General features: G+C 37.4%; 1 protein-coding gene across 1 annotated transcript; it reads left to right on the top strand.

Moving 5' to 3' along the window:
• The first annotated feature begins 4,651 nt into the window (after window positions 1-4,651).
• On the top strand, window positions 4,652-9,317 carry LOC137720665 (protein MAEA homolog). The gene is made up of 7 exons (XM_068459756.1): window positions 4,652-5,052; window positions 5,394-5,588; window positions 6,188-6,310; window positions 6,901-7,086; window positions 7,683-7,816; window positions 8,303-8,489; window positions 8,582-9,317. Exons 1-7 carry the CDS (start codon window positions 4,732-4,734, stop codon window positions 8,681-8,683), a joined length of 1,248 nt encoding a protein of 415 aa, XP_068315857.1. The 5' UTR covers window positions 4,652-4,731; the 3' UTR covers window positions 8,684-9,317.
• The last annotated feature ends 1,960 nt before the right edge of the window (window positions 9,318-11,277 follow it).

Here is an 11,277-nt window from a genome sequence, read left to right as displayed (position 1 = left end):
GACCCATTGACCAAAAGTCAACCGTCGGTCAAAGATCGACGGTAGGGTCCACAACCCTACGTAACTCGATCCGGAAGATCTACATCTCAGATTTCCGATCCGTAACTTCCAAAGATCTACATTATGCTTCTAGAATAACATACTAAAGTTTCATTATGATCCAACAACTAGATCTCCGCCAATTGCAAATTCAAGTGGCGGTTAACGTTTTATTTTATAAACATACAATATCCAATTCGAGAAGATCCGTATGTTGGATTCCCGATCCATAAGTTTCTATGGTCCTTAAATATTACGTACTATAAAATATTAAAGTTTAGTGATGATCCAACGATCAGATCTTTGATTGCTATAATGTTCAAGTGGCGGACCTTAACGAAATTTTGCCAAATTCTGCAGATTTTGCAGATTTTCTGGGCAATCTTTGGAACTCCATATCTCACTTGTTTGTCAACCAAATTCGACCCATAATATACCATAACGAAGCTAGAGAAGTGGTACCTAATTGGAGTCCAAATGGTCACCGGAGATGGCCAAAAAATGGCCAGAAAGACGGCTGTCCACGGGAAAACAGGGAAATTCGCCAGAATTTCTGAGAATCCTTTCAACGTCCATAACTTTGTTAATACTCAACAAAATCAAGTGATTCGAAAACGGAAATCATAGTTCTCAACGAGACAAAGAGATTGGTACCTTACACGGCTTTCTCGCCATGATTTGGCCGTAAAATGCCTCGAAAGTGGAGGAAGTCGCCGGAAACTGGGCAAACTTTAAATTGTTTTAACTTTCTCATTTCTCCACCAAATCACATGACCCAAACATGAAAATTCATCTACACAACATGAGGAATCGATTTATACCAGTTTTGAGTTCAAAAGATGGATGAGAATTGTCTGAATCACGCCTAGAAGTCTCGGCCCAAAACCTTGTTCTTCGAACTCGAGGTTAGGATTCGTTTTCAATGAAACAAAACTCAAAACTGGGTTTATGGTGGTGAAGACATACAGACAATGGTTGTTTTGATGTTCAACAAGCCGAAATTTTTGGTGATGATGGTGGTTTGTTTCACGGGAGAAAGGGAGAGCCAAGAGAGAGTTAGAGAGTTAGAGAGAAGGGTTACGGAAGAAGAAGAAAAAGAAAAAGGGTGCGTGTTCCAGAAAAGTGGGGGTAGCCTCACGTGGCACTCATCCAATGATCAGACAAAATACCACCTGTGTTTTAAATGGTAAATTACCAAAATGCCGTCGAGAAGGGGTAGCCTCACGTTCCACTATCAATCATTTTGGTCATTTCATGAAAAAGCTTTATTAAATTAAGGGTATTTTTGTCAAATCAACCTCTCATCTTAAACTAGTGGTTTATTTAAAACAACAAAGACTTTTTACAAAAGAACAAAAATGATTGGTGGTGGATAATGTCAATTATCACTTTTTATCGATTTTAAATTTCAAAAATAAAAATGAAAAATTATGACAATCTCAATAACAACTTTGGCTAAAATTTCTTTTTCTAACCCAATTGAAAGTACAGATAGTAAAGCGAAACAATGTTCATAGTTTTAAAAAAATTGTTGATACTTTAAAAAAATTGTATGCATTCCAAAATTTATAAAAACAGAAGACAAATTTGTATAAAAAAAAGTGGACGACCATATTTTTAAAGTGTCAATAAGAGAAAGAAACAAAAAAAAGTGCATAAGCTGGAAATACAGCAAGGTCAAGGGGCTCCATGCCAAACAAATAAAACAGCTGTCCGACGTGGCATTGCCTAAACATTTCCTGCGGACCGTTCGATGGTAGGCCAACCATGTAGTTTTATCTCTCCCTACCTAATTATCGCATCAGTCCACTCCTCCGAGACGGCGCTACGATTCGTTCCTAGCCACACGCGTCACCATCGCCGGAGACTCAAACATGGCCGCCAGCTCAATCTGAGTGGCCGCCGCCCAAATGACCTCCATCAACGAGCTCGCCGCCAATTTCGCCACCTGCTTCCTCCTCGTCAAAGTACCAATCTTTTTCACCTCTTTTTTTCTCTTTTTGCCCTTTTCAATGTAATTATGATAATACATTCTGTTTAATTAATTAAATAATTATGTGAAGGATGCAGCTGCCGGCGGAGCAAAATTGATTTGCTTTCCAGAAAGCTTTTCGTTTATTGGTGCCAATTGACAAAGATGGTGACAGTCTGAAAGTGGCAGAACCTCTGGAGGGTCCAAAGGCTTGTTCCTTCCTATGGTATCTTTCAGAATTGTGATCTGACCTTCCTTTAGAAGTATGTCTTCGTCAAGGGTTTCGGTCTTCTTCTTCAACGTGTTAACCTCCGAGTTCAACAACATGTTCTTCTCGTTGTATTTCTTCACCTCCTCCCACATCATATTTCTCTCCTCTGAAGTTTTAGGCAGTATCCCCCTAGTAACCGTTAATTCTTTCGTCGATGCCTAGAGGTCACTTTGAAGCTGGTTTATGTTCTCATCCTTCTTAAGCATCTATTAGCAAGGAACACGTCATATAACATACGAAGCACGAGATTCAAACATATTAAGATCTCTACCGTTGAAATTTATACGTGATACTACGTACAGGTTACCTGCATTTCAAGGTCCTTCGACTTGTGGGTGAGATGGGAAAGGTTGTCCATTGCATTTTGCAGTTCACATCGGAGAATGTCATTTCCTTTTACAGCTGCTGCAACTTCAGCTTGCAACTGCTCAACTTCCAGCTCTTTCGGATACAACTTTTCTCTCAGTAGACTTGCTAGTAAAGTTTCTGCTTTAAGCTCATCTCATATCGTCCTACGTAAGTAAGATTGACAACATCAGTAACAGTTTGTGTAGAATGCAAACAAAATAACTTATCCTTCCTCTAACTATGCCGAAGAACATACTCGGCAGCAACTAACCTCGGGCGTTTGATCATTTGGATATGCTGATCCATCAGCATTCGTGCACTTAGATGCTAAGTTTGAAGTGGACAGACTGGATTTTTCATGCTGCAAACCAGACATTGTCTGCAAACTTCTTGCGAAGCTTTCAGTTCCCCGTTTTATGCCCTGAACTTTCATTTCAGATTCAACAAAAAATTGCCCGTCGAACCGTTGCTTAGCGTCGGGAAGTTGGCCTGCTTTCCCTTCAACAAATTCGAGTAAATTTGAACATAACTGCGAGCTATCGTTTAGAATCGATAGCCCTTGACTCTGCAAGCAGGAGACTCGTGTCCGCTTCTCCCTTATCTACCTTGAAAGTTAACGCACCATTTTCTTTCCCACTTCCTCTCAACTGGTCTAACAAGTGTATATTCTCATGCCTAAGAGAATCAGCTTCAACCCAGAAACCCGAATGATATGGGGAACGGATGTTTAAACGGGCGAGCGGGGTAGAGGAGGAGGTAGAGTATTACTGCTTAAACGGCATTAGAGGCCGGCATTTCGACCGTTAAGCTCCAAATGGCGAGGTTTGGCTGCGCGGTTGCTCTTGTGATGATGACTGGTGATATATAGCAGGGTAAATTCCAACAGGTTAGTCTCTAGATTCTTTTGACGTGGATTCTAGGGATTCGTAAATTGTGTTCGTTTATCATACATCGTGCGGTCAGTTTTTATCAGGTATTATTTGTATTTAATTTTAAATAAAAATATTTAAAATAAATATTGTCAGGTTTTTGTAAGGTTTTGTTAGGTTTTTGTCAGTTTTTGTCGTATACAATGAATGTATATGATTCATGAATCTTCAGGATCTTCACAAAGAAGATTTGACGAGGATCCGGATTCGGGTAAATTAGTCCTAAAGTGAAAATTTTGAAAGTTTTGTCGTCTGCTGAAATTGGGGGGAGTAGCGGGTGTCTGATAGAGCGGGAATCGGGTGGGAATAGGTACAAGTTTGCTTGAACACACGTGGTCAAGAGGTTTGCTTAGCTAAAATTTCTTTTTCTTCTAAATTAAAAAAATTAGTAATGATAACGAGAGATATTACTATCGTAAGCTAGACTATAACAAGAGAAAGAGTTTGAATCAAATACACAGCTGGTTAATAAAGAAGGTTTTATCTACTATGACAACCCACTACTTGCTGGGGTTTTGGCTGTTGCAAAAAATTTCACGTAAATCAAGTGCTAAAATGTATTAGATTGTTTGACAACATACTATTATCACATTTTATTTTGCAGCACATCGCATTGCCGGTACTGGAAAAGGATCCTGCGAGGATCCTTTTCTTAAAGATCTCGTGATCGTGATCATTCATCGTATATGTTCAGTAAAAAATATTTCAAAATTAAAAATTAAAAATTAAATAGAAATAGTACTTAACGAAAACTGATCTCACGATGTATGATAAACGTTCATGATCATGAAATCATCAGAAAAATGATCGGTGAGTTCCTTTTCCGTCGGGACTGACCCAAAATAATTAAACCTTTTATTTTTTTTAATTTTTTTTATTTCCTGGACTCTAGATTTGGGATTTTTGTTTGGACTGGTGGAGGTGTTCTCATGGGCCAGACCTCACTACATCTTTTGCTTTTTATTGGGCCTTACCCTAATGAAGCATTTTTATGACCCCACAAAATAAAAAGGAAGAAACAGTTGAACCGTTGTAGAAAAACCACCAAAACAATACGCCGTCGTTTAAAGTCCTCTCTTCCTTCCCCATCTGCCGTTGTCCCTGCTCTTTCTGTCATTCCACGCTCGAATCTCCCCAATCATTCTCTCTATCCATCTCTTTCTCCTTCTTCAATGGAAATCGATTCCCTCCCCAACGGTACCGCCGCGTCGCCGGGACCGACCCTAGGACCCGTCCCCACCGCCGCAACCCCTCCTCCTTCCTCGAAACTGAGCCACCTCGCCGACTCCCTGAAGCTGGAGCACCAGTTCCTCAGAGTCCCCTTCGAGCACTACAAGAAGACGATCCGCGCCAACCACCGCGTCGTGGAGAAGGAGATTTCCTCCGTTATTAACGGCGTCTCCGAAGCCGCTGACCGGGACAACATGTCGTCGGACGACGCCGTGAATCATCTCAGCTCCCTCGTTTCCAGGCTGCAGGGGCTTAAACGAAAGGTACTGCTTTTGTAAACCTTAGCTTGGATTGTTTTATCCTGTTTGGATGACGGAGGAGTGAGAGGAAATAGAAAAGAACAGAGGTTAATCCGATGGATTCGAGGCAACCAGAGGTTAATTCGAGATTTATTAGCTCGGGCAGCTTTGATATGATTTACATTACTGTTAAACTGTTGAAAGTCATCGATCTAAATTGACATTGAACTAATCCGGATTGGATTTTTGTGGTTTAATAATTGAACTAGATTATTTTTGTTTATATTTGTGCTTTGAGTGATTGAATTTGGCTATTTGTGATTGGAATTTTCATGCTGATTGATGTGGGGTTTTTCGTGATTAAGTTGGAAGAGGGGAGTAAGACGGAGCACTTGCAGGCGCAGAGGTGCCGGGCTCGGCTTGATCATTTAGAATCGGCAGATGTGGAGAGTCTGTCTGAATGGAATGACACACGTGTGAACCGGATACTTGTGGACTACATGTTGCGGATGTCTTATTATGATACGGCAGTGAAGCTGGCAGAAAGCAGAAATATTCAGGTAGTTTTGGTTTCCTGTCCTAGATTTGTTGACATTACATATTTGTGGTTCTTTATACCGAGTGCTCTGTCATTAGTTTTTTTCTTTCCAGTGCTCATAAATTCATGGAAGGTTTGAATATCATGAGTTATTGTAGTTTGAATGTATTAATTGGATTGAAGAACTTGGAAACGATGGCAATATTATTATATATCTGGCAATCAAACGGTTTTATTATTATAGTCATGCTCATTATCCAATTGCTTACTCTACTTTACAATTGGAAGAGGGATTCATCTTCACATTTGCTAACGATGGAAAGAAATTATATTTTTGACATTATGAAGGAATTATGAACTAAATTTTAGCTCACAAAGTCTATATAATGAAAGAAAGCAGCTAATTGCTTTCATAATTGATAGGTTGGAACTTTTATGGTCTAGTATAGGAGTTAGGAAGTGAAGGTAAGTAGAATAAATAGGGGATACTAGCTTTTATTGCCGCAGGTTCATTGGCTTGTTAGAATCCCTTCTTTCTTATTGCTAGTGGTGCAGATTGAAGAATTTTTCCATATTTCTGTTTGTACGTGTTGGCAACTTGATTAGTTTCTTATGTGTCAGGATTTTGTTGATATTGATGTATTCCAAGAAGCAAAAAAGGTTATTGAAGCCCTTCAGAATAAGGAGGTAGGCCCTGCCCTAGCCTGGTGTGCCGAGAACAAGTCACGGTTAAAGAAATCTAAGGTATGCGCTCCCTTTCGTTTTGGGGGAGGTAGGGTTGAGAAGCATGCTATTTGGTGGATTGGAAGAGTTTGCTAATACTACTCTTCTGTCAGTAAAGTTATCTGTTCTGTTGCTTGTTTTTGAAAGAAATTAGCAAAAAAATACTCTGTACATAAGTTTAGGAGGATGGTGATTCTTTCAATGTGTCCTGCCGTTCTTTTATGTGAAATTTGATTTATTTGTTCGAGTTTGGCTTTCTACTGTATGCTTCTATCATACTTGGACTGCATACTAGGAGATGGAAGTAAAAAGAAAATGACATTTTTCTTTCATAGATTCTAATTCATTTTGCTGCTATATTGTTGTGAAAGATTCCCTGTAGTTGAGCTGCAGTGCTTCCGTAAGTATGTTGGTTCTACTAAATTTCTAACAACTGCTTGTGAATTTCTGATAAAATGGTTCTTGAAATTCATTTGTTTGAGTTGGTACTGCAAACTGTTTCCTTCCTCAAATTAGATAACTAGACAAAGGTTCCTGTTGACAGTTATACCATTTGAATTGTAGTTCGATTGTTTTATATTATCTAATGCTGAATTCTTTATTGATGGCAGAGTAAATTCGAGTTTCAGCTGAGACTTCAAGAGTTTATAGAGTTGGTACGAGCTGAAAATAACTTCCAAGCGATCACATATGCTCAAAAGTACCTAGCACCATGGGGAACTACTCATATGAAAGAATTCCAGCGGGTCTTTGTAACAGTAGCTTATAAGAGTACTACAGAATGTGCTCCGTACAAGGTGATCCATTTTTCTCTAGATTGGGAAATTCTTTTACGGAGTACTTTGAATCTTTGGCAGCATTATAGGTTTTTACTTATCTGAAATTAACTGTGCCACAGTTTTTGTTGGAATAGACATACTGATATTTAAGGGACTAAAGTAAAAAAGTTAACGAAAATGATTTTTAGACTATGGTCTCTGTTTTCCCCAAATCTTGTGGGAATGAGCTGAATAGGACAATGTGCTAAATGGTACCCATGTTTAATTGAACTTATTACTATGTAGGAAAGATGTTTTGTTGAACACAAACTAGTACATATTTGCCTGCACCATCTCTTTGTGGTGGTAGTTCCTCACAGATTAATTTTCGTCTCTGTTAGTCATGGAGCCTTCAATATTCCCGGTATGGAATCCTTTGATATACAGGACTAGGTTTTCAAGAATAGACTCATTTTCTGTGCCATCTCCTTGGGAAATAATATATTTTGAACTACACATTTTAGGGAGATCTATTGGTTTGGTGGTTATATTTATCTTTGGAGCTGCATAGTACAGGTCAATCTCTGATTGTAATTTTTTTATTTTTTTATTTTTTTGTTAATTATGTTTTCCAGGTTTTATTTGAGCCAAAGCAATGGGATTACCTGGTTGACCAATTCAAACAGGAATTCTGCAAGTTATATGGCATGACGCTTGAGCCTTTGCTGAATATTTATCTGCAAGCAGGCCTGTCTGCTCTTAAAACCCCGTATCCTATAACAGTTGTTTATCGATCTGTAGTTTACTGTTTTCCACTTATCTATTAATCAGGAGTGTTCTAGGCTTGGTACAATCGATTTCACTTTATATGGAGTTGACTCCCAAAGCTTCTTTGGCTTTGAGCTGCATCGTTGCCTATGTGACCTGCAGAACAAAACTCTAGAGCGGGAGGGTGAAACAGCCATAGCATATGTACATACTTATGTGATTGAAATAGTGAACCAAAATTTTTGTATATGGAATGAAGTTTTGACAATGCATACTGTGTATTTCTTTCGTTGTGGAAATTTAGTATTTTCGTCCATTTCTTGCTAACTTTTAAGGGTTTTATGTCATAATATCCAGAGTCATTAGGTGGTCGTGGTTTAGCTCCCTGATTGGTGTTTTGACACTTCACATTCACCAAGCACATGACCGCTTGCATTGCAGCTGTTAATTGCATTTATAGATTTCGTTTTGCCTTGACCTGATTCAGATACTGTTATGATGATGATTGCACCAAGGAGGATCCGCTATCACAGGAGGGTTTCCGGAAACTAGCCTTGCCCTTACCTTATTCTAAGCAGCATCATTCGAAGCTTGTTTGCTACATAACTAAGGAACTAATGGACACAGAGAACCCACCGCAAGTCTTGCCCAACGGCTATGTCTACAGCACTAAGGTTCGATTGCATTTTATGTAGTAAAAAGTAAAAACAAGATCTTTGTTAATTCAGTCTTGAAATATTCTTCTTGATTTATGTTTTGGAGCCAGGCTCTTGAAGAAATGGCGAGGAAGAATGATGGTAAGATTACTTGTCCAAGGACAGGATTGGTATGCAATTTCACAGATCTGGTGAAGGCATATATATCATGAATATAAATATTATTGCCCTTTTAAATTATTCAAGTTCGTTTTTAATCTGTAATTCTGGGATTTCTAACTGTCAAAACATCCTCCTCTCTGTCTATGTACATAAACAGGAATGCTCTCCCAAGGTCCTCATTTTGAGGACCTGTGAGGTCCTATTTCATTTCAACCCTTAAAATTAATTTGACTGAAATAATCCAAAATATGATATTATCCCTGTTACAACATAACAAAATAATAATTTTGATAAAAAAAAAAAAAAAAAGAAGAGTAGGCGTGAATGTCATATATCTGGTATGTTGTAAAAGGGATAATATTATCCCGGTTACAACATTATTATTTTGTTATGTTGTAACAGGGATAATATTATATTTTGGATTATTTCACAGTCAGATTAATCTTATGGGTTGAAATGAAATAGGACCTCACAGGTCCTCAAAATGAGGACCTTAGGAGAGCATTTCTGCCTACATAAAATCCTTTCCTGCCGGACGTCCGGCTCATTCCTCAACTTGGAAGTTGGTATTACTGTTGGGGGATTGAAGCATGTAAATATATGCAGAATTACTTTCCAGAATTTATTTTCAAGTTGCTGAACAGAAGACATTCCACACGTTAATATTTCAATTAATTTACTCTACTGCTTTGAGCTGTAAAAACCAAGTCATGGGAATCCAAGTTGACAGGCTTTAAACCCAACTTGCTGGGTGAAGTAGCTACAGTTTTTAATACAAGCGATATTTAAACTCGGACATCCTATGAAATTAGTGTGTAACTAACGGATATGCCATTAAAATCCAATAAAATTCGAATTTGATCCACCCCTTAAAATTTATCTCAAGAAGAAGAAAAATAGTGTGAAAATAATTTCTCCTGTTTAAACAGAAATTTTTATAAACTAAGTATTACTAAAATGGATTTTCGTTTTTTCTTGAATCACACAAGGTAGGGCAAACAAAAACGTGAATGAATGATAGCATGTTGGCTATGATGATGAGCAGGTGGCTTGTAGATCGCATGTCAATGTTGCTATGCCAAGTACAAATCGTGTTGTCCACCTGAGTAACCTAGTTATCTTTTCGCCAAAGTTTACCACTGTTCTAAAAATCCCTGCTTAACAAGTACAAATCATGTTGTCCACTAGAGTAACCTAGTTATCTTTTCACCAAAGCTTACCATTGTTCTAAACAGCGCTAGGCGGCTAGCCACTACTCTAATTAATGTCTAGGTGTTTGATAATTAAGAAATGGCGTCTAGACCTGCTGAGGTGTCCGCCCATGCCCGCCTAGACACTTGCCTAAGTTGCAACTCACTTAGATAGAAAATAGATAACTTTCATTTTGCATTTTATTGTTTCCAATAAATTGTAAGAGATTTATTGAACACTTAAATAAACACACATTATATGTTTGTTTCTCATGTTTTTATTATTTTCCAATACTTTATAATATATATGTCATTCTATTTTCTAGCTTACGATGAAATTATATATATTTTAAGTATAAACAGACACTTATTTACATGAAATACAATAAATTTATTTAAATCTGCTTAGACGCTAAGATTCAATTCGCTGCCCACTTAGCGTTTAACGTTTATTACAACCTTGAAACTAGGCCTGGCAAACGGGTCGTGTCTGTCGTGTTCGTGTCGTTTTCGTGTAACACCTGTTATCTTAACGGGTCGTGTCGTGTCACACCCGTTATCTTAACGGGTCCTTAACAGGTCGTGTCACTTTACCCAACGGGTAAAGTGACCCGACCCGTTATGACCCGTTAAGAAAAAAATATTTTTTTTTACAATTTGCACATACCACACATTGCGACATAAATATTACTTGAAAACATTAAAACATTTCTCGTTCAAGTACTATATCTACACTCGAAAATGAAAGCCTAATAAAAAAAATAATACATACACTACTAATCTATTACAAATATTAAATGTATATAATTATTAATATTATAGTTGATTCATACTTTATTAAGTATATAAATTCCACTTGTGTAAATATTTTAAATTGAAGATCGAATTCATTCATTGTATTCATATAGGGTCAAGGAGTGTAGTTATAAAAAATCATCAAAATCGGAGTTAAAATAACCGTTAAATCGTGATTTTTCGTTTATAACCGTTGAAAAGTTTTGTCTCGTTACTTGATCTTTGAATGTTTTTTTTTTGTGATTTTTTGCTGATGTGATCTCCAAGCATATACAAACAATTTTGACGGTTTGGATCGTTGAAATTAGTTTTGGAGAATTCGTAAAACGATAGATTGACTAACCCTTAGAGTTTATTTATACTTTTATTAAGTATAACATAAGATTTTGTGGTATCCACTTGTGTAAATATTTTAAATTGAAGATCGAATTCATTCATTGTATTCATATAGGGTCAAGGAGTGTAGTTATAAAAAATCATCAAAATCGGAGTTAAAATAACCGTTAAATCGTGATTTTTCGTTTATAACCGTTGAAAAGCTTTGTCCCGTTACTTGATCTTTGAATGTTTTTTTTTTGTGATTTTTTGCTGATGTGATCTCCAAGCATATACAAACAATTTTGACGGTTTGGATCGTTGAAATTAGTTTTGGAGAATTC

Source organism: Pyrus communis, chromosome 16 (assembly GCF_963583255.1).
Source record: "Pyrus communis chromosome 16, drPyrComm1.1, whole genome shotgun sequence".
NCBI classification, from domain to species: Eukaryota; Viridiplantae; Streptophyta; class Magnoliopsida; order Rosales; family Rosaceae; genus Pyrus; species Pyrus communis.
Note: the sequence above shows the minus strand (reverse complement) of the source record. Positions and strands in the feature narration are given on the sequence as shown.